Source organism: Phaethon aethereus (genome assembly GCF_964289735.1).
Source record: "Phaethon aethereus genome assembly, chromosome: 1".
Classification (NCBI taxonomy): Eukaryota; Metazoa; Chordata; class Aves; order Phaethontiformes; family Phaethontidae; genus Phaethon; species Phaethon aethereus.
Window position 1 is genome coordinate 191,003,635 of NC_138575.1, and position 23,977 is coordinate 191,027,611.

Sequence of the window (23,977 nt, forward strand, 5' to 3'; positions counted from 1 at the left end):
TTGATAGCTGTTGTCTTGCATACACCTAAAATACTATTTCGTAAGGAAGAATGGGAACTCCTGAAGAACAGCATCTCTGTGCAATATGAAAGAGAGCAGTTTAGGCATTGGTTGGTTTGTTTTAACACTAAAACATATAAACAGTCCTTTTCAAATGGTAGCAGATATTTTGCAGTTTTGAATATGATTCCTTTCTTAAGCAGAAAAGGTTATTAATAGGGATTAATCTTACAGTACTTGGATTATTTTTTTTACATAACTTAATGTTTAAATAATTTAAAATATACAGTGTATACCAAGGACTGCACCAAGATAGGCTTGTTATGGCCATACATGAACTTAAACTAAAAACTAGCTAATTTCATTGGAACTAGCTTTTGCAGGACTTGATTGTAGTTTTCCTTTGAAAGTAATTCTACATGTTAATCATGCACATTACTGGTAAATACATAGTTAACTTAAAAATCCTAAGTTTGTCATTAAAATAAATCAATGTTTATACCCTATTTTTCTTAACAAAACAGTAAACAAGTCTCTGTTCACTCATTCACAGAGCATAAAGGAGAAACAAATGTTATGTTAATCAGGTCTTTAATTTTTATTATACAGGGGAAAGACTTAATTAGTAGTAATTTCCTTAAGGCTTTTGAAAGAAGCTTTATAACCATTGGAAATGTTATAATATGTAAATGCTAACTGTGCCTGTTTAACTTAATTTGTAAGAGCACAAACACAACCAGATGATTGTTAATCTTGTAAACTCTATCAGGAGACAGTGTCTGAGAGACATGTTAGCTCATATTTTCTTTTCTCAATCTAAACTAACATTACTGCTGTCATTTTGATTCTGCTCATTTTAAAAAAATAGTAAAAGCTAAAAAAAGGTTTTTTTAGGTTGTTTAGTTTTTTCGTAGGAACAAATGGCAATACATAGTCAACTAACTGCAGACACAGCTAGAAAGTAAAGAATAGCAGTGATTTGTTTTCCTAGAATCACAGAAAAGTCTAGATTGGAAGGGACTTTTAGGGATCTTCTGGGTCAAACTTGTGTAGAAAGCAGGGCCTTAGGTTAGGCAATTCAACCCTGTCCTAGCCCTGTTGAGCTGAGACTTCAGTATTTCTAGCAAGGGAGATTCAACCACTTCTCTCTGCAGGCTGGTCTCACGATGATCAGCTTCTTTTCTTATATCCAGCCAGAATTTTCCTTAACATACTTTGTGTCCACTGTCTCTTGTCCTGTCGTCAGAGATTCTTGTGAAAACTGTATCTTCATCTCTTCTATGCCTGCCTTTTATGTATTGGAAGGCTGTGGTTAGATCTCCCCTGATGACACTTCTTATTTCTTACACAGAGTGAACCCAAGTTCTTCAACCTTTCTTCCTGCATCAGGTTCTCCAACCCTCTAATCACTATGCTGGCCCTCTTCTGGACTCTCTCCAGTTACCCAGTGTCTCTCTTGAACTGGGAGAACCAAAACTGGACATGGTATTCCAGGCGTGGCCTAAAAAGTGCTGAGTAAAGTGGTGTTGTCACATCCCTTGTTATATTGGCTAAATTCTTGCTGATGCAGCCCATGAAACAATTTGCCTTTGCCACTGCCAAGATGCTTTGCTGATTCATTTGGCTTGCTTTCCAACAGGATCCCAAGATCCCAAGAATCTACTGATTCTCCTCAGTAGAGCTGAAAAAAGAAAAGCTGACTAGCCAGTCAGACCCCAGACTGTACCACTGCTAGGGTTATTCCATCCCAGATGCAAGAATTTACATTTACCTCTGTCAGAACTTACACAGTTCTTGTTGATGCAGTCCTCGAGGCTGTCAAAGTCTGCCTGTGTGGTAGCTCTTCCTTCCAGCATATCTCTTTCTGCTCATAGTTCGGTGTCACGTGCAAATCATGGAGGGTGCATTCATTCCTGTCATACAGATCAGTTACAAAGATATCAAATAGTATCTGTCTTTGCATTGATTGCTGAGGAAATCCACTCATGAGCAGCTGCCTTTGAAATTTGCCTTTAAACCATTAATCACTACCCTTTGAGCCTGGCATTCTATCAGGTTTTCCACACCCATTTTGTGGTCCGTCTGTCCTGTCTGTATCTTACCAGCTTGTCTACATGGATATTGTGGGAGAACATGTCAAACTAAAATCAGTGTAGATGATGTCCACAGCTCTCCCCTCGTCTATTGAGCAAGTTGTTTCATCATAGAAGGCGCTCAGGTTGGTCAAACATGACTTACCCTTGATAAATCTGATCACCTTCTGGTGCTTCATGTGCCTGTAAATAACTTCCATGACAACCTTTGCCATAATTTCCCTTGGGACTGAAGTCTTTACATATCACCTTTGCTGTTGTTAATACAACTTACCCATATAAATGCTTTTTTATCTCTGAATATATTTCCTTAAAAGAAGGTACTGTAGTAACATGAGAGCACTACTTAATTAATCCTAACTATTCAGGGTTTTTTAGCAGTTAGTAAAGCATCACTTTTTGCTCTTTACTTAATTACATGAAAATATTTTTACCTCAATGGGAAAAGAATTGCAATTAAAATTGTAATACTTCAAAGTTCCTTTAGTGAAAGTTTAAAAATGGCCCCTCTGCTGTATGTCTTTTTGATGATCTTTTGCTCCCATACTTTTATAAAGGTTTTTTCTCATGCATATATTTCGTTACCAATAAATCGCACAACTCCAATTAGAAAGAGCAGTTTTTAGACCTATCTAATTTCTGAATATCTTAGATGGTTTTAAAAAAACAAGTTTTTAGATACTTGACTGAAATAAAGTGGCTTGTGCTATATTGGGCACACACAGATTCCATTAATGTCACTGAGATTTGCACGTCCTGATTACTTTTTACAGTCAGGAAGCTCTTAAGTGTCCTAAGTAGAAGCCTAAGTTTATACACCAGTGTTTGAAATGTGGGGAATGTGGAAGGTTATTTGATTTGTGAATATTTTTTTTAACTTTTTTTCAGCTTCACAATAACTAGGGCATTTCTTTAGTTATTTTCCCCCCCCGTGGCAATTGGCAGGAGTTTTTAATTTCAGTATAGTCTAACTATGTCAAACTATGGGACTAATGAAAAAGTAAAATGAAGGTATGTAAGAGCTTTAGTTCTTGTGATAATTTATTATGTAGCTACCTATCTAAGCATACATATAAATTAATTTGACATTGCTATTAACGGTGGATAACATACCACTAGACAGTGCATTTGTTCTCTTTATAATATTTTATATATACTTACAGGTCATTGCCTATAACTCAGAAGGGAAAAGCAGTCCAAGTGAGACAGTAGAATATATTACTTGTCCAGACAAGCCTGGAGTACCTTCAAAACCTGCAGTGAAAGGAAAAATTCATGCACAGAGTTTTAAAATTACCTGGGGTAAGATCGTGGTCCAGCTCTGTTTAGACTATGTCCTCTGTATTTACATATATATAATCATAGAATAGTTTGGGTTGGAAGGGACCTTTAAATGTTTCCAGGGATGGGGCATTTACCACCTCTCTGGGCAACCTACACCAGTGTTTCACCACCCTCCTTGTGAAAAATTCTTACCTTCTATCTAGCCTAAATCTACCCTCTTTTCGTTTAAAACCGTTACCCCTTGTCCTGTCACTACAAGCCCTGCTAAAAAGTCTGTCCCCATTTTTCTCATAAGCGCCCTTTAATTACTGGAAGGCTGCAATAAGGTCTCCCCAGAGCCCAGGTCCCTCTGGATGGCATCCCGTCCCTTGGGCGTGTCAACTGCACCACTCAGTTTGGTGTCATCTGCAAACTTGTTGAGGGTGCACTCGATCCCACTATGTCATTGATGAAGATATTAAAATATATATATAAAAATTTATTTGAGATACACACTTTTATATGGAAGGCCAGATTTTACTTCAGTACACTCCAGGCAACTGAGCCATTATGATCCATTTTCATTGAAGTCAAGAGAAAAACACTAATTCAAAATACTTAGGGTGGCAGTGTAATAGTTTAATTCTGTGGGAAGGATAATATGTAAATTGTAATAGGGGCTGTTATTGTAGGGGACTACAATAATTTAAAAAACAGTAGTGTTAATCTGTGTACTATGAAGTTCTGTTCCTCTGGCAGAAAAAACAGATGCCATGAAATTCTGCTTTTTTATCAGAAGAGAAGATCCAAGTTCAACCTATCGCTTTGAAGTCTTTGGTTTTGATAGATAAATGTTTTTATTTACTAAGGGTATTGAGAAACTTTACCTTAGGCTCAGATTTTTTTATCCTTATGCTGTGAAATAGGAGAAGGTGAATCAGGACTGTGTGATGCAGTACTTTAGCAGAACAGTTAAAGGTTTAATTTATTGTCACAGGTAATTAAATTTCTTACCTATTTCTATTTAGTAGTGTGTTTAATTTTTTTACATTAACCATAAGACAGCTACTTGTAGACTGTAAGTAGTACTCAGCAAGTCCAGTCTTGCATCTTTCTAGAGTACTTTGCTACACCAGGGCCTGATACTTGATCTTTTATGGATGATATATAATGTATGAAGTTACTGAAAATACCTAATTTGTAAATCAAAAGCTATCTGAAATATCTATTTATATATATAAAACCTATAATAGTAATTTTTTTGAACCATAATGCACTTTTTTTTAATGAGTTATAATTAATGTGATAATTTGATTTTTCATTTGGAGTTAGTTGTTACCTTCCAACGAAAAAAGTGCTATGTGCTATATAATAAGTTTTCTTTTATTTAGCAGGTGTGATATGCTAGGTAACCCTTGCCTAAGAGCCAACACCAGTCAGCTCTGAGAGAGTAGTAGGATTATATGTCAAAGATAAGTCTGTAGGTTTCGTATCTTGTACATGAATATTGTACCAGGAATGATAATGCACTCAATTTCTAGTGTTTTATTAAAAATTTAAGAGATCAAGTGTTCAGTGTAGGACTCCTGACTTCTATTCTCTCCCAAACTATTTAGGTTTTTGAAATGCTGTCCTTAAATAATTTTGAAATATTCTTATTTGCAAATCGGTATGATAATTGTTTCCTATCTGCAGTCCAAATTACAGGACTATTAGGATCATGTATCCCTGAAGTCATAATCAGGCAGCCTTTCACAGCACTTCAGACTAACTGAACTGTTTTCTGTGGCATCTCCCAGGTGCACGATTCACTTGTCACTCTTCATTTGTAGACTATACAGTAGGGTTGTGAGCTGGCAGCTTCACATAGTGGAGAATTTGAGTGACTTGTGGCTGTCCTGAACTAGGATGCTGTGGCTCATTGGGATGCTATCTGTCTAAATAAGCATTGATCTCCAGTCGACCCTTGATTTTGCCTTTTGTAAATTCTCCCCAAAAGCTACAAAACAGTTTAATTTACCTCACTTAGTCAGAATATTGCTGTTTTTTGTAGATCCACCAAAAGACAATGGAGGAGCAGCAATAAATACCTATGTTGTGGAAATGGCTGAAGGCTTAAATGGTAAGTATTAGGAGCATATGCTGGTATTCAGTTGTGTTCCTTTTTCTGTGTGTGTGTGCCTGTGGGAAGTATAAAAGGTGTATTATGATAAGGAAAGTTATTGCAAGGGACTGCCATTAAAAAAATGAGCATGTTGATGCTTGTATACAAGAGGTTCTTTTTCTCTGGCTTAGAAAGCAGATGCCACAAAACTCTTGTGTCGAAAGAGATGATCCATGTTTAAATTATTAATTAGGTGTATTCTGTTTTGGAAATGAAATGACACGTTTCAGACATTTTAGGGCAAGAAGACAGGGCCATGTCCCTGTGTTGGATGTGTGACAGATGAAAGAAAAACTAGTGCTCCCATTTATCACTATTAAAGGAGAACAGGATGCAGTTGGGATAACTGTTTCTGCTGTTTGCAGTTCTGTCCTTTCATACAGAAGGGAAATTAACAATATTTCTAAACTGGACATCAAGCTATCCAGATAAATTATTTAAAAATGTAGGCGTCTTAAGTAACCTTACTAAATTCAGAAACACAGTCACATCAAGAATGAAATTTTATACTTCTCCAGTGCTGTGTCAGATTAAGACAGTGCACTGTCCCCAGATTGTAATGGTAGCCCTGTCAGGGGTCTCAACTGTGGTTCTTTTGATACGAAGTCTATCACTTTCCTCACTCCATCACTTGTCCACATTAAGTCGCTTTTGGAATGATTCACCCAAGCCTTTCATTCAGATTTAGTGAGCTCTGCGTTACATTTCATTCCCAGATCTCTAAATTCTGTGATGTATTGAGTTGTTGGAGATTTAATTAAAAGTCCACACGTTGCCTGCTTCATCTCTTAAAAAGAGAGAGAGAATGCTAAAGAGTTTCTGATTTAAGAATCCGGCTGAATAGCAAAGAATTAAATCAGTATTTCAGATGGTGCAGGAATACAGGAACAAGCTTTAGCAATTGTAAACTGTAGTTACAGTCTGCAAAATGAATGTTCTAATTAAAAGTTTCTTTTCCATGGAGAATTTTGCTTTTGTAGCTTTCCTATTTATTTGGTTATGATGTTTCAATGTTCTTGCTGGCCTAGTAATAACTACTTCATTACAAGTAAATTCTTTCCTAATTAAGGTGAATACCAAGTAAGGAAGATGTTTCACTTCTGCAGATCTACACAAGTTTACCTAGGAAAATATCGTTATGAAATTATTGGATCTTTTTCCAGGAAACTCCAAGCAAGCCTTGAATTTTTTTTATAAACATCAGGCACACACTTATTTAGTAAAGCTGGGGTACCTGCTGTGGCTGGTACTGAAGTGTGGCAAATTACACCTTGGTTCATTGCACACTTACTCTTACCCTTTCAGGAAACAAATGGGATGCAATATACAGCGGAGCTGCAAGGGAACATGTGTGTGACCGACTTAATCCTGGCTGCTCCTATCGCTTACGTGTATATTGCGTTGGGGAAGGAGGACAAAGCATGGTAATATGAGCTAATATTTTTATTAAATAAAATTCCTCTCTCTTTAAGAAAATCTGTTCCAGTAGTTAGTAAGCAAATATTGTATAGAAGTGCCTAACAAAGTAGCCATAATTAATACCTCAAAAAGGTTCCAGTATTGATGCACAGTGTTTCAAGTTTCTTCCCATTTCTTAAAAAAATAAATGTGAATATTCTTTTTTGACACTATATTTTGTTTAAAATTACTCTTCTTATTTACAGAAACAGACACTATGTCTTTTCCTAGAATGTCATGTCATTAAGGCCTAACCCATGACAGCAGCGCAATGTAACGTTTTCCATGTGATCAGTGGAGTACCTTGTCTGGGCAGCCAAGTCAGCCCAGCAGGCAGGGAGAAGAGGGTACTTCCTCAGCCTTTATAGCGTTGTGCTCCATAGTCACTTCCCATGCTGTCTCAGCCACAGTCAAAATGTTTATATTGCCCTACTTTTCAGTATTCCCAAACAATCTGGTGTGCTGTACTGTGCTCCCACATATATACATATTACACGCATACACATTTGCACTGTCACTTCTGTGGTGTAGTTCACCCTCCAGTGCCAAAATTTCATCCTGTATTCTCCCTTCTTCGCAGCAGCAAGTATAACAAAGCCAGCCCTGGCTCTCTACAGACTTCCAGTGGGGCTTCACTGTCAAGCTGATCTGAAAATCTTAAAGCCTTGCATTCTTGGTGTTTGCCATTTCTTCCCCATATCCCCTTTACTATATGAAACTCATGTTTTCTTCCTCCACATAGAAGTCCCCTGCAAAGATTGCCTTGTGCACAGCCACCTTGTCTTAATAATAAACCTAAACTCCTTCAGTGCTGGCTTAGTGCTTTCCCTCTCACCATATGTCAGCTTGCTGTTGTACAGGGGAAGGTAGTATATTTCCCAGTCACCTAACCACAAGTGCATGTATGTGTTTGGAGAATTTTGCTTTGCAAACCTCCTTCCCCACAGTCCAACCCCATTAGTTTAGAATAAACATCATTTGAGAACCAAACAGAAAATAATTTTCAGAAAAAGGCCAGATATTTTCTGAAGGTGTCAGAAATGAACAGAAAAACAGTAAAGAAAGATCACAGAATCATAGAATAGTTTGGGTTGGAAGGGACCTTTAAAGGTCATGTAGTCCAACCCCCCTGCAGTGAGCAGGGACTTCTTCAACTAGACCAGGTTGCTCAGAGCCCTGTCCAACCTGACCTGGAACGTTGCCAGGGACAAGGCATCTACCACCTCTCTGGGCAGCCTGTGTCACTGGTTCACCACCCTCCTTGTCAAAAATTTCTTCCTTCTATCTAGTCTAAATCTACCCTCTTTTAGTTTAAAACCATTACCCCTTGTCCTATTGCAACATGCCTTGCTGAAAATTCTGTCCCCATCTTTCTTATAGGCCCCCTTTAACTACTGGAAGGCTGCAATAAGGTTTCCCCAGAGCCTTCTCTTCTCCAGGCTGGAGAACAACCCCAGCTGTCTCAGCCTGTCCTCATAGGAGAGGTGTTCCATCCCTCGGATCGTTTTTGTGGCCCTCCTCTGGACTCGCTCCAGCAGGCCCATGTCTTTCCTGTGCTGAGGGCTCCAGAGCTGGACGCAGGACTCCAGGTGGGGTCTCACCAGAGCGGAGCAGAAGGGCAAATACCCTCCCTCAACCTGCTGGCCATGCTTCTTTGGATGCAGCCCAGGATACAGTTGGCCTTCTGGGCTGCGAGTGCACATTGCTGGCTCATGTCCAGCTTTTCCTCCACCAGCACCCCCAAGTCCTTCTCAGCAGGGCTGCTCTCAACCCCATCATCATCCAGCCTGTATTGATCCTGGGGCTTGCCCTGACCCAGGTGCAGGACCCTGCACTTGGCCTTGTTGAACCTCATGAGGTTTGCATGGGCCCATTTGTCAAGCTTGCCCAGGTCCCTCTGGATGGCATGGTATCCCTCAATCATGTCAACCGCACCACTCAGCTTGGTGTTGTCTGGAAACTTGCTGAGGGTGCACTCAGTGTTGTGATGAAACTTTTCTGTAGCTTGTCATGGACATATGCTTCCTAAGAAACGTTCTGCTTTTTACGTAGCATCTGTTGTTCAGTGCAACAATACCTTTCAAAGGAACTGAAAATCAGCAGAGCTTCCAATCCACTCTTTCTGGAACATATGTAGAAAGCAGTTGTGAGATGAGACTCTAAGATGCATCTCTCTTGTAAGCTAAAAGGGTTATCAGCTTCTTATTTCTCCTGTATCACACTGAAGCTAACAACCCTGCATTGTCTCCAAATCATTTCTGTCTGCATCCAGAATAGTCAATGCCATCTGCTGCATGTTGTTATGCTATGTATTTTTGCATGCCCTTCAAATCAGAGGTGGAAGTTTATTGTGCATTAAGTATGCTAAGCAACAAAAAAGTTGAATATCTCAATTTTTTAAATCTCTCCTGATTGACGTTTTTGCCCCTTTTTGCTTTCTAAGAGGTTCTTGCACATGAATTATACAACCCTTAGAGTAAGTGTTTAGAAATCATTAAACTGCAATTTGATGGAAAAGACAATGAGTTTACATTGAACAAGTCATATTTCAAGCATCTATACTAGGTTTGTAGTGATAATTAACTACTGTTTTTAATTCTAACCTTTGCATGGGTACCAAACCACAAAAGCAAAAGGTGATTTTGCATATTATGTGATTACTGTAGCATGTTTTATATAGGTATTATTAGAAATACATACCAGATCACTTAAGCATCTTCATGTATTTGAAGATGTAGTTAAAAAAATGGAAAATCCTGTTTCTGACTCAAGTATTTGCCTTTTCTTGTGGCATAATTGATAGTCCTTGTTTTGGCCTAGATGACTTCACTAATCTATCTTTCCTTTGTAGGCATCTGATTCTTTACTGGTGCAGACACCAGCTGTGGTTCCTGGTCCATGCCAGCCTCCAAGGCTACAGGGTAGACCAAGAGCAAGAGAAATTCAGCTGCGTTGGGGTAATTCTTTTACAACTATTAGTGAGTGTAAGGGATGCAAATGTATTATGTGTTAAATAAACTTTTCGTTCTTTCTTATTTTTAGGACCACCTCAGGTAGACGGTGGTTCACCCATTACCTGTTATGGTCTGGAAATGTTTCAGACAGAAACCGATGAACACAGAGAGGTTTACCAAGGCTCTGATGTTGAATGCACCGTAGGCAGCCTTCTTCCAGGGAGGATGTACAACTTCAGACTGCGAGCAGCTAACAAGGCTGGGGTAAGGAGGCAGTCTGAAATGAAATTACTTCCAGAGACTGCAATCACTATTAAGGATCTTGTCTTTTAAAAGAAGCATTTAACAGTCATTTTAAATTATGATTTCCTAATGGAGAGTCATTTGATTCACATAGCTTATTGCTGCGTGGGAACAGGCAGTCAAACACCAGTTTATAATAAAGGGGGTTTTAGATGAAGGGAAAAGAAAATAGCTAATTATGTCTTATGTCTTGAATAATAGCATCGGGAAATGGTTAGGAAATGCTAAGTACTTTATCAAAGCATTGTTGCAACTTTAGTATTCTCGTGTGAAGTAAGGTAGTAAATTATTTTCTGTATACAGCTTTGTAAATTGACTGACTTTTATTTTTACAGCTGTTGATGTTCTAGAACATAATAAGTAGCGTTCCTGACTCTTATTTTATATTTAGTTTAATTTCTCAGTACATGTTCTGTCAGGTACAAGGGTATTTTCTCTATTTGGTGTATTAAATGTGTTTAAATCCATTGTTTGCTGTAGAACAAGCTTTATTTAATTATGTGTTCAAAGTCCTGATTTAAAGACAGAGAGGCAGGGCTGCTTGCATTTGTTCAATAATGTTCTGTTCCTAAAAACTATCAGGACCAGTTGACACTGTGGAGAGGTCAGCAGCTTCAGGCTTTAAAGCACTGACCAAACTTTTTATCTGCCCTCCACAAAGAGTGGTTTAGAGCTCAAGCAGTTTTTGAATCCTTTCTTTCTTTTGGATAGATATAAAAAGGCAGTTACACATTGTGTAACGTTACAGTGCAGCCATCATGTAACTTCAAAATAAGGATTTGGATAGCACTTTTGTGTTTTGCCTCAGAGTTTGAAGTGTCAAATTTATTGTGATTGCATTTGCTATAGAGAAGAAGAGTCTTGCAGCTATTCTGGAGAATAGTTAGATACTGAAATAAATCCTGAATCCACAGTCCACAAAGATTTATTTTATAAGCAAGTAATACAAAGTTTCAGGCTGCTGTTATATGTTCCTACTATGGTGAACTGTTATTTAAAAGGTAGCCATTTTACTTTTACAATTTAGTTGTATCAACTTCTTTTTTAATAGTTTGGACCTTACTCAGAAAAATGTGAAATAACTACAGCACCTGGACCACCAGATCAGTGCAAGCCCCCTCAAGTGGCATGCAGATCTGCTGCATGTGCTCAGGTGTCATGGGAGGTAAGAATGCTGTGTTACACCTGTATTAACATGCTTGTCTTCTACATTTTTGAGTTCAACTTTAAGAGCTTGAAGACTGTATTTTAATCATATTTTTAAACATACTTACCTGATTAAACTTTTACCTACCAAGTATTGGATAAAGTCATTCATCATACCGTTACATGACAGCTGTAAGTTGGCATACTGCAGGTACTTGAGATCTTACTTTGTTCTTCTGTTTAAGAGTTTTGCCACAACTGCTGCACTGCATTTCTGAGTGATGCAGGCTCTTACAATTTTTTCTTTAATGTAGTTATCTTTCCTCAGAGCGAATATATCCACAAAATACAATAGATTATTGTGCATTTGCTCTTTTTATAAGCTGACTTAATTTTATATAATTACATCAGTAATAATGTAACAAAAGCCTCACGGAGTTCCTATATACCCGTAGTATTTAAATAACTGACTTTAAAAAAAAGCGATAGGTAAAAATTAAGCCTGTAAAAAGGAAGATCCTATCTGGGAATACTGCTTAAACACAGCTTTTCAGTGGCTTGAGATGAAGTGAAGTATCTGAGTTACAGAACTGTACAGAAAAAAAAGATTAAACTATTTTACTTGGAAGGTGGAGTTCGTGCTTCCTACTGGGGTATGTCAGAGGAGCTCTCTTTAAATGTCTACAAGGCAAAGCTCTTGAAGAAATCTCTTACAATGTTCAGGTCAGATTAATTTGACCAATGTTAGATGTCTGCTTCGTAGAATCACAGAGTAATTAAGGTACGAGCGGATGACTAGATGTCATGTAGTTCAACATGCATTTTTCTGTTCAAAGCAAAGCTAACTTCAAATTTAGGTCAGGTCAGGTTTCTCGGGGCCAGTGAAGTTTTACTTGTCTCCAAGGTTGAAGTTTCTGCAGCCTGGTAAAGCTCCCTCTGGGCAAACTCTCTCACACTGTAGAATTTTTTTTCCATTATGTCTAGTCAAAATATCCTTTAGTGCAAGTCATGACTCTTGCCACTGTGCCACCTCCAAGAAGAATTTGATGTCATCTTCTTTGTACCTTCCCAGTAAGTAATTTAAGGCAGCAGTAAGATCTCCCCTTAGCCTTATCATCATAATGTCAAATAAGCTTTACCTTTTTGTTGTGTGTTGCACCCCCCCTCTGTGGCCCTTCACTGGACTTACTCCACTATGTCAGTGTCTATTTTGTATTGGGGAGCCCAAGACAGGACACAGTCCTGGACATGCAGCCTCACAAATGCTGAATAGAGGGGAATCATTACTCCTTTTAGCCTTCTAGCTGCTCTTTTGCTAATACAGCCAGTGTGTAGTTTGCCTTCATCAGACACACGTTGCTGACTCATATTCAACTTTCTTACCAGGACACACAGGTTCTGGTTTTGGTAAAGTTGCTCTTCAGCCTGTACTGTTCTATCCCAGGTCCAGGACTTCGTGTTTGCCTTTGTCTTGGTTGAACTTCCTGAAGTTTGTATCAGATCCTGCTTGTTGAAATTCCTCTGGTAGCCATACCCTTCAGCATATGAAACGCTTCCCCCTAATTTATTGTCATTCCTGCACTTGTTGGCTTGGATTCCCCTACTTCTGTTAAGGTGAAATTCATTAGATCTACAGCAGCCAAAGCAGTAGTGCTGAGAAATGACTCTGTCTTCACTGACAGTTGCACAGCCATCCACAGCTGCATTAGTTCTCTCACCAAACACATCTCGTAAATGAGAGAAGAGAAAGGGAATCCTTATCAGTCACAGCTCAGGAGCATCGAATGTTATCCTTTGAAATGCTGTTTGTATTCAGTCACTCATCTTCACATCGCCTAATGCAGAAAGTAGCAAATACTCTTCTTTCAAGAGAAAAGAAAAAAACATGCTTTGGAGCAGTTGTTATCTGCACCTTGGAATGATTGCTGTCTTGGAATATTTAATCCAAAAAACAGCAGCAGCAGCATTTTTCTTCTGTTTTCTTCATGATCTAAGAAATTTTTGGCTGATTTGGGGAGTGGTGGGGAGGGTGTTGGCTTTTTGGTTGGCTTTTGCTTTATTACTTCATTGACTGTTGATATCTTTCTGTAGTCTCATATCTTAATGTGGCACTGGTACATGTGATTTTAACTGTTCTTCAAATTATTATTTCTAACAATTATTAAATCCATTCAACTCCCAAAATTGGGAGGTTAAGTTTGGATTCCTAGGGCAGGTAGTGAGAAAAAACAGGCTACTTGAGCAGACATTTCAGTCCAAATCTGTGTGGTTGCTTAGGTGTCTCTCCCAGTTGCTTCACAAATTTATCTTGGGAGAAGACAGAGTGCACAATTTTCTGTTTCCCACTATGCTCGCAGCCTAGTTTACATGCATAAGAGCCATGATGTGCTCCAAAGAGAAGTCCTTTAACCTATACGATGAAGACACTAGCACCAGTGTGCTTTTGCATATTATCCTCCCTGCACTATTGACACAATCAGTAGCCTAAATCACCCTCTCAAGAAAACCATCTCTTGCCATTGACTGTTCATGCTGCTAAGCCAAATGCCATAGGCTAAATGGTCTCTGTATTTAAGCAACTGAGATCACAATTACTTTGTGTAGAGTAATCTCTGCAACAGTAAATAGTGTTTTTAAAGTATAGGTGACCCAAGGCCAGTAATGCCTTCTGATTTATTTGTATTGTACTAAATGAAAACTCAGCAAAAAAATGGGAGGGTAACATCCCTGTGAAAAAAAAACAATATAGATGTGGGGAGTTCGGCTAATTTTTTTTCAGTTGCTGAATTTACCTTCTAACTATTTATATCCATTTTAAAGGTTCCATTGAGTAACGGAGCTGACATCATGGAGTATCGACTGGAGTGGGGTGGTGTGGAAGGATGCATGCAGATCTCCTATTGTGGGCCTGGGCTCAGCTGTGAAATGAAAGGACTTTTGCCTGCCACTGTATACTATTGCAGAGTTCAGGTAAAGACGTAACAGCATTGTCAGTGAAATCTGGAAACAGGAATTGACCCTGATGTAAAAACATGGTCTACTTTGCATTTGCAGGCAGTGAATGTTGCAGGTGCAGGCCCTTTCAGTGAAGTAGTGGCATGTATGACTCCAGCCTCTGTACCTGCAATTGTGTCTTGTCTTCGGGGACTAAGTGAAGATGAAGTTGAAAGTCCACACTATTCTCCTTCCACATGCCTTGCTATAAGCTGGGAAAAACCTTGTGACCATGGATCTGAAATCCTTGGCTACAGCATAGACTTTGGAGATAAACAGCCAATAACTGTTGGGAAGGTTCTGACCTATTTTATAGACGGCTTACAGCCAGATACTACCTACAGGTATGCCATGCACAACTACTTGACAGCCTACTGTTTCTTCCACAAGAGCAGATTCTTTATTTGTTTGTTTCCTTAGATTTTTTTTATTCTTTGCATTACTCACAGAGAAGCATTAGTACACAGCCACGGAGCAGAAGGAAGCTTTGTATTGATGATCATCATAAGTAGATGAGCTGTGCTGTTTTTATTTTCTTTCAAGAAGAATTTATGCTAGTTTGTTTATTGTGGTATTGTTGTATCTGTCTGGTTAATGTGTTAGTTTAACTGAATTCCTATTACAGACTCAGATTCATAACTGGTTTTTGGACTGGTTGCTTCATAGATGGACGGCCTCTAACCTGTTTGACAAGCTAAAATCCATCGAAGGAAGGACCATGTCCAGTCTTTATTGACTGGATTGTCTGATCTAATGACAGCTCATTGCAACTTGCAATGTGTTTTCTGCAGAAATAGCAAGTATTTGGGTGGCAGTCAGCATGAAGAGTATCGGTTTGAAAATCTGTCAATCAATTTTAAATCTCTTTTGAAGAATTTAGTTGCTAAAATCATCCCTTATGTTTGGCCTAAGGGTTACTGAAAAATATAAATGTAAAAATCAGTAATTCTTCCTGAAGGCACTCTACATTCCTGCTACAAAAACACGTCCTCGGTGCTAAAACTTAAAGGAGAATGTCAGCCCCACTGAAGTCAGAATTTAAGCCCACACTGATTTCAGTATAGTTGGGATATCTGGCTATGCAGTTTTCTGAACCCTTAAAGATTTGTTTGTACTTTTTTAATGCTTTATGTAAGACTACAATATTTCTGTGTGCCTTATAAATATTTAGCAATAATTCTGGCAATTTGAAGAGCTGTTGCTCTCTCTGTCAACAAACTGAAGAGAGAAGCTTCTGTTGCAGAGATACTTCTGTACTTCTACCCACAAAAGTGCTTTTATAGATTACACTATCAATTCTTTGTGCAAATAAAAAATTGCATATATTAACCTTAGTTCTGTGCTCTAATAAATTAGCATAATGTTAAATATTACTGTAGTAAAGAAGAAATATTTATTCATAAGCCTGCACACACATTTGTGTTTCAATATTTTGAAATTGTGTGGTGGATTGTTTCAGAATTTAATTACTGTGATTACTTTTTTCCAGTTACCTAGAAACTATATTAGACAAGCAAATGTTAGTCTGCAAAATGAGACGAGACACACTTTGCGCTCTGTGAGAGCTACCTGTGAGATATGTAAAGAGCCTCACATTTATCTGTTTTCTGCTTTTCCTTTTTAGAAACAAATTTCTTGGCTACTTCTAATTCTTACTTGTAAAATTAATGCCAGCATTCTTTTCCATGGAGTACCCCCAAAAAAATTTATCCCTGAACATCAAGTTCTACAAACCACTCAGCCACATGTCCTTTGACTTCTAGTTTCCCCCTCTTGCTTTCCAAGCAGACCCAAGGTGGCTCGTTTGCAGGCACCCAGAGATGTGTTACCAATGAAAACAGCAAGGGAGGTGGCTGGGCGCCATCACTTTATTTTCACATGTATTGGATCTGTTCCAAAAAGCCCGTAAAACTTTCCTGTAGTCATCCTTGAACTCACGTGATATAATAGCCAAAGATATGGATTCACCTCTTTTTTGCGGGTGGGTATTTTTTTACTTTCTCTCATGTCTCCAATGTGGCTATCAAAAATTTTGGTACAAGGCCCGTGGGGGTCAGGAAGATGAAGTAGCTGGTAGAGCTTTTGCATCTTTTCATTAATGTGAATGATGAAAATATGCTAACATATTTTTATTTTGAATCTATCCAACTCCTTAAAATGTGGCAAGGAAAGTGACACTCCTGCATATTCATGACAGTCTATCAAAACATAATATTGATAAAAGTCTTCATTGTAGAAAGTACCCTCTATTTGGTACCGTTATTCTCTCTTGAGTGGGAATGGTGGAAATGGCCAGTTATTTTTTAGAATCTAATTTCAAGTTAATTTATTCTCTCTCTTTTCAAATACTAGAGTACGAATTCAAGCTCTAAATAGTCTCGGAGCGGGTCCTTTCAGCCACACCATAAAACTGAAAACAAAGCCTCTCCCTCCGGATCCACCTCGCCTGGAATGTGCTGCATACAGTTCTCAGACTCTCAAGCTGAAGTGGGGAGAGGGAACTGCAAAAGCACTAACTGACTCCATTCAGTACCACCTTCAAATGGAGGATAAGAACAGAAGGTTGGTTTTGGTATCGCTTTAATCTGCCCATATCACTGTGGTCTGATGCTTGGGAAATGGCAACAAAGGGCAAAATTCTGTATGCTTTGCTGAATTTACAACAGACATATGAGGTCATATGGCAAGGCAAGAAGGGCCCTCATGTTCCATGCTGGGAAGTACAAGATTCAAAGCTTCATAGTTTGTTATTTACAGTTCAATATGAAGAGTTTAATGAAATGTTTCATACCAGCACACTTTTCTCCCTCTCACGTTTAGTCAAAGTATTGAGTCTAATCAGTGTTGTGGATTTTATGTACTTGATATTGGAAGGGATGAATTCTTTACTCTCTGTTGTCTTTATATGCAATTATTTTTAGTGAAAAATAAACTCATATAGTAGAAATTACTATTTTAAGGGATCCCTTCTCTCATGTTAAATCAGAATGTAAGCTGAGATGGTACAGCAAATACCCTTGCCTAAATGGTAAAATGAACAGTACTGCTGTACGACGTACCGTGTCTGAATCTCTGAGTAGCTTTAGCTTGACAGTGAGACAAAATAGATCTGCTAGGTGAAATTGCTGTGCTGTAAGCAGGAAAAGAAATTAGACTCTTAACTGGAAAGAAATTCATTGTCGTTACCAAAGACTAGGTCATGTGCAGGTGCCATCTGTTTTAAATTTAAAAGAAAAGAAAAAGTTGAAGTAGACGATAAGCCCTGCAGAAGGAGATGAACTTGCGCTGTGTCCTGGGGACACCAAAATTGAAAATCAAATGAGAGCTGCCAAGATGAGTCTATGTAAGAATTATAACATGAAGGAGAATGGCCAGTCTACAAAGCTCTCAGAATGGGACTTTGTGTGCACTACAAGTGTGACTCTGGCCTCCTGTGCAGGTCTGAGTGAGCTTCATCAGTCACCCATCTCTGGCAATGATGTACAAGAGCAGTTGGATCTATGACCCTTTCTTAGGTGTAGTAAGGGAGAGTTGGCAAAGAGCAAAAAGCTAAAATCTAGTTACCTAATATTGAAAAGCTAAAGATGTTGGGAGAGTAGATGGCCAAAAAAAAAAAAAGCCATGTACGCAGCTCACTGAGCGAGTGAACTGCTATTCTTTCCCATTGTTTCAAGCGCAGAAGGTTTTCTGAAAATGTTTAGGATCATTTTTGCCAAGGGACAATCTGTAGTACTCTTTGTGTAAAAGACATTTTTACTTGAAAGACATGAGAAATAAAAGCTTGGCCCTGGAAAATGAGCTTACTGTTTTATAATAATGCCAGAACATTGCTTAAATCTGAAATAAGTATTTCTGGGTTTATCTTTAGGTTCTGGGAAATTATGGGAATAGATTTCAAGACCATATTGTAGCTACTTTGGAAGTCCTTTTCTGTGTTTGAAATAAGCTACTCTTTCCATTTTCAGGTTTGTGTCCTTATACAGAGGACCATGTCATACATACAAAGTACAAAGACTCAGTGAGTCCACATCATACAAATTTTGTATTCAGGCATGTAATGAAGCTGGTGAAGGTCCCCTTTCTCAAGAATATGTTTTCACTACTCCCAAATCTGTTCCAGCTGCCTTGAAAGGTAAAGGTGCTTTTTTCATTTGCAGGATGGCAAATTGGTTTTGGTATTGTGTTGTATTTGGGGTATTCTGAATGCTAAGCCCTTTTCCAAGTGCAGGTAGGGATAGTAAGGGAATGCTTCTTTCATGTAATTGCCTAAAACCTAAAATATTTGCTCAATGAAGAGCAAAAAAATGAGAGACTTGGGATTTATGCATTCTTTGACACCAGAAGGTTTGCACTTAGAATCCTTGCCTAGCAGGAGAGAGCAACCAGGCTGTCTACAGTAACTTGAGGTGAAAATTCTTCCTAGCATGTTTAGAGTAATTGTAAGCATAGCAGCTTTTTTTTTTTTATACGACACACACTTGCAGTCACCAGATTTTACTTGCTTTCTCTTGGATGATACCTAAACTAGTAATAGAGACTTATGTGAATTGTTAGTTGTTGTTCCAGAAAACATTGTAGGAAGAATCTGAATCTTTTGTTTCTCTGAGACAAAATAGCAAATAGAATGCAGAATTTTACAAGTCCTTAGAATACTAAGTGATGGGGTAAGTAGAGCTAGCTGTCACTTTTGTGTTTTCTTCCTTCAGCACCAAGGATAGAAAGAATAAACGATCACACTTGTGAAATCGCATGGGAGGTTCTACAGCCCATGAAGGGTGATCCAGTTATCTACTGTCTTCAGGTCATGGTGGGAAAAGACTCGGAATTCAAACAGGTGTGATGTGTTTAAGTTACTGTATTTTTCTTCAATTAGTATTTGTGATAAATAGTTTAGATCAAAGATTACTGTGTTCCATTATATTTTTAGTGACTATGCAAACTTTCTGTTACTAAATAATATAAGGTAGTATCTCCTAAAATCACTGTCATGGAGAAAACAGATTTGAGTAATATAAATACTGCAGTAAGTTGCAACCTCTCTGGGTTACAGTGATCTTTACTGAATACAACTTGACACCTTAAGTGGTGAGGAAATTGTCCACTAATAGGAAGAACCGACAAGAAGAAAACATCCACCTAATGGACAGAGTTGAGACTTATAAGAACAAAGGGGTCTCTTTGCACTAAGAGGTGTTTGAAGGTGGTAAACAATATTATAATAGCTTTCATTTGTCAAAGTCGTACTTCAGTACAGAGAATTGCAGGTAAGAAAGACCCCCTACTTAGGCAATGTAGACATTCAGGTGTAGGGAAACTGGTTTTTGTATAATTCAGTGATTACTTTCTTACCATAGGACCATTTCAGTAGTAGGGCATGCTGTAACTACAAGGGTCGAGCAGTTGAGAGTGTGTTTTAATTTCGGGTTTGATTATCCAAAGATGCAGTTTGAAACGCCAAGCTACAAATTAGTCTGCATTTAAAAGAGGATGTGCAGTGCTAATTTTCTTCCCTATGAACTGCCTGATAATTGACATAAAATTAGGCTTGGAAACTGTTTCACACTATTAAGCAAGCACGTATCCTTCCAGAAAGGAAGCACCATTAATTCTGGTATATTATAACATTATTATAGGTCAATATTAAATACCTTTTTCCTGTGCTTTGGTAGATAATAGGCCTTAATATTTTCATAATTCATAAGTTTTAGTGTAGTGCTATGTTTGTTATGTCCATTTGTTAATTTTTTCAGTAAAAGACGAACAATAATCCAAGGTGCTTGTTATCTTGCCATGTGAATATTATTTATTGTAACTCTAAAATTGTAAATGCAGCATTAAGTATGTAAGTAAGGCGTGGTCAGTGTTGTTTCTAGACACAGAGTGAAATCATGCTTTGATTAGCAATGTGCATTGCCAAATGAGCTGGACAACAAAATAAAGGTTATGCTTTAAGCCTGGAAATAACAAAGTAGACTGAGGTGCATCATTCCTTTTGCCTCTCCAGAACAGTTTAGCGCAGTAAATTAAAATAGAATAAGACGACTAGTTTGCAGAAATTAAAATTGGAACAGTCAAGAAGCATGCACCATGGAAACAGCCTTTACGATACTTAGACATGATGGTAACAATTTCTTTGACATGAACAAAAAGTAAACTGCCTGGAAGTCCACTGCAAGCTGTTTACTACCATTTCCCTGCCAAAAACTTCACTCTGCTCTCCTTCTCCCTGATCTGTCAGCCGAGTTGCTCATGTTGTTGCTCCCTCCATGCTTCAGACAAAATAAGTTAGTAATCTGCTGTTTGAGCTATACACATCAGTCAAGCTCTTAAAGGGGTTAGGAAGCAACTGTATAATACCCCAGCAAACACATCTGAGGGGAAGGCAATGTCTGGCAAGGCACTGGGCAGCTGAGGACAGTAACCCATGCCAGCTGGTGTAGCTGTAGCTAGAGTAGGGTGGGTGTCTGTGGCCTGTTTGCTTGCTACCCAATGCATGATACAAATTAGCAGAATTTTGAGGAAGCTGCACTTACAATGACCTGCCCTGTCTCAGTGTGGGAACAATTTCTTGAGAGAAAGAAAAGTCTGTAGGTTGTAGGTTCCAGTAAAGCTCAGCTGCCTTCTGGTCAGAGGACTTTCTGAGCCCGTGAGTAGCCACAGGCAGAGCAGCAGCCTGTCAAAATGGGAAGAGATCGCCTGCTTCTTTCACTGAATGGTTGGTAGTTTGCATTTGTGAAATACTGTCTAACAATATCATAACTGTAGGAAAAACTTATGCATGACAGAATATTTCTGTATCCTTCAACCAATTAAGTAAAGCAAATACAGATAATAGGGGTGGGGGAGTGGGTGAAGGAGTTTAAAGAGAGAAGTCAAATTGTACTATGCTACCCACTTAATAGCTCAGCACCTATTTATATACCTATAAACAGACAATTGCACCCGCCATGGGGTTTCATTTGCTTTTACAAGATCTTTACGTAGCTGAAAATTAATTAATTTGAGAAACCAGCATCAAAATTTCAGTGAATTAGGCTCTCTGTGCCAAAGATTTGTGAACTGAACTTGAGAGTCTTCTTGTGTTAACCAGCCACCTGAGAGGCCCGTGGAGAACACCCTTGTGAAAGTCATCTGTGTCTCGGGATCTGATAGAAAATTGAGAATCACAGAAAGGAGTCGCCTCCTTGTGTCTTTCATGATACAGTGGTTATTGGGATAAATGATAATAGTTTAAACACACAATATCTTAACTACAACAAAGTATGCTGGATTGGATTAGACTTAATGAAGTAGCTTGATACAGATTTAGTTACCTAACTTCCTGTCATACGATACTGTATATTATATCCCATGGTGTAGCATTTACATCGTAAGTGGTTACTAAAAACAGCTTAACGCTGGGGCTTCTGACAGAGTTTATTTGGCGTGTACTCAACGTGCTGTGAAAGCGCTTGTAGTTCTTTCCTGTGTTCCGCTAAAAGGACCAGAGACTTTATCTGGCATTTAAATTGCATTTGTGAGCTTTTTGCCCATTTTTCTTTGCATGGGCAAAAACAGTTGAGAGGAATCGTATTTTTTACACTTAACCTTCACAAAACCGTACTGAGATATGTTTGTGTATGTGGGGCATTTTTACTTGATGTGTCTTTTTTTTCTTGTTTTTTGTTCTTTACTGCCAGATTTATAAGGGTCCCGACTGGTCATTCCGATACACAGGCCTCCAGCTAAACTGCGAGTACCGTTTCCGCGCATGTGCCATTCGACAGTGCCAAGAGACAGGAGGTCATCAGGAGCTGATAGGCCCCTACAGTGCACCAGTGCTATTCATCTCTCAGAGGACTGAACCACCGGCAAGCACCAACAAGGACGCTGTGCAAACCGCAAGGACGCAGTGGTCACAGAGCGACCAGGTGTGCGCTGCTGTCATCCTTGCACTTTTTGCTATTTTTTCCATTCTGATTGCTGTTATCATTCAGTACTTCGTAATAAAGTGAAGAAGAGAGATTTATTTTAGAATGCTGCCCATTACATTTTACTTTCTCATAATCTAAAAGTGATTCTGTTCTCTTGCTTTTACAAAAACAGGCATTTAGCACCGGCATTGGGACTGATGCAAACCTTTTCAGCCACTTTCAAATGCTTACTGATAGGTATAGGCTGACACATGTTATTAGAATGCAAGCCACAGAAATACAATCTTTTCTTTAACATGCCTTCTTGCAGTACAAACTCTATATGGGACAGGCAAGCAGTGTTTAATGGAAAGGGTTTGACTAGTAAACACAAGTGTAAAAATGGTTTCCTGGCCCACACTTTTGAGGGTTGCTACCGTAACAGGGAAGAGCATGGTAGATCACATTTAAAACTTACTTACACTAACAAACTTGTGCTGTATACAATATTAATCTGATGCTGTGAAAGCAATTTAGCGCTGTATTTCTACCTCCTCATTTGTCTTAATTATTTGGGAAGCAGGATTTATGCTGAAAAACAGAAGGGGCTTTTCTCAGGCAGCAAATAATAAACTGGATGGAAGAGTCTGCATGAAGGAAGCTTCTTATCTGATAAATGTGGAGTTCTTCACTGCGAGTAGATGTTTTTGAAAGACTACAAGGGGATGGCACAAGTGGTTTATCTTACCCCCAGGATTTGATGCTTACTTACAAAAATGCCTCTTTTACTTCTTGCGAATATAGAAGGGAGAGTGTGAGTGAACTTCTTAGACTTATTTAAATTGAAAAAACACATTTCCGAAGTTGACTTTTGACCGGATGCAGTTTATACAGATGTCTGTGCCCTCTGATTTTGGCTAGTTAATAGGTTTTTGAGATAAAATTTATTATTGAATTTTTGCTGTTTCCCTAAACATTCACTTGCCATATCCACCAGAATCAAGCACTGCCTTTTTTTTGTTTGTTTTTTCTTTCTTTCTTTCTCTTTTTCTTTCTTTGGGGCACCAAATCAGAAGACGAAGCGTAGTAATTTGCACCAGAAAACTTAAAGCTGCTTTTTTCTTGAGATCCTAATGTTTAATGTAATGTCTCTTTGGATACTGTACCAAACTGTTGATTGCATGTAGTTAATGTTGCATTAGAGCACTTTGCAATTGCATAACTCATCAATGTTTTGTGAGCTTGCATTTGTGAGTTCTTGAATGACCAGACTGAATTTTATCAAGTATCCCATTGAACATCTTGCTAGATGTCAATGATTGCCAGTGACACAAAGCTTGTAGTGAAACTATCTTTAAAAAAAAAATCCTTGTCTCATCACACTTACATTATTTGTTATACACTTTGTAATTAGCTATTTTTAATTTATTTGAGTTACAAGATAGTGGATCATTAATGACTTCTAGTTGTGTTCAGTTTAGCATTTTTAATGGTATTAAACACTTCTGTCAGTCTTAATAATAATAAAAAAAGGAACCTCTGTCTTGTGCTTTGAAGATCTCTGAAGAATTTCTCTTATATTAGAACGGGCATGTATTGTAATTGTTTCTACGTCTAATGATCTGTGCTGTAGAATAATGTTGCTGAGTTTCATTTTAAAAAAAAAAAAAAAGAAATGGCGAAGAACCTGGCCTCCACGTGGCGAGAACG

General features: G+C 38.4%; 1 protein-coding gene across 1 annotated transcript in view; it reads left to right on the top strand.

The window, feature by feature from the left end:
• The window catches only part of FNDC3A (fibronectin type III domain containing 3A), a 116,200-nt gene extending 93,743 nt beyond the window's left edge, over positions 1-22,457 (top strand). The window contains exons 14-25 of the mRNA XM_082001211.1: positions 3,257-3,395; positions 5,410-5,478; positions 6,826-6,944; positions 9,830-9,935; positions 10,021-10,196; positions 11,287-11,400; positions 14,202-14,351; positions 14,436-14,719; positions 16,728-16,937; positions 18,341-18,507; positions 19,082-19,209; positions 22,055-22,457. Coding sequence (XP_081857337.1) covers positions 3,257-3,395; positions 5,410-5,478; positions 6,826-6,944; positions 9,830-9,935; positions 10,021-10,196; positions 11,287-11,400; positions 14,202-14,351; positions 14,436-14,719; positions 16,728-16,937; positions 18,341-18,507; positions 19,082-19,209; positions 22,055-22,369 — 1,977 coding nt within the window. The 3' untranslated portion in view covers positions 22,370-22,457. The remainder of the gene's footprint in view (positions 1-3,256; positions 3,396-5,409; positions 5,479-6,825; positions 6,945-9,829; positions 9,936-10,020; positions 10,197-11,286; positions 11,401-14,201; positions 14,352-14,435; positions 14,720-16,727; positions 16,938-18,340; positions 18,508-19,081; positions 19,210-22,054) is intronic.
• The last annotated feature ends 1,520 nt before the right edge of the window (positions 22,458-23,977 follow it).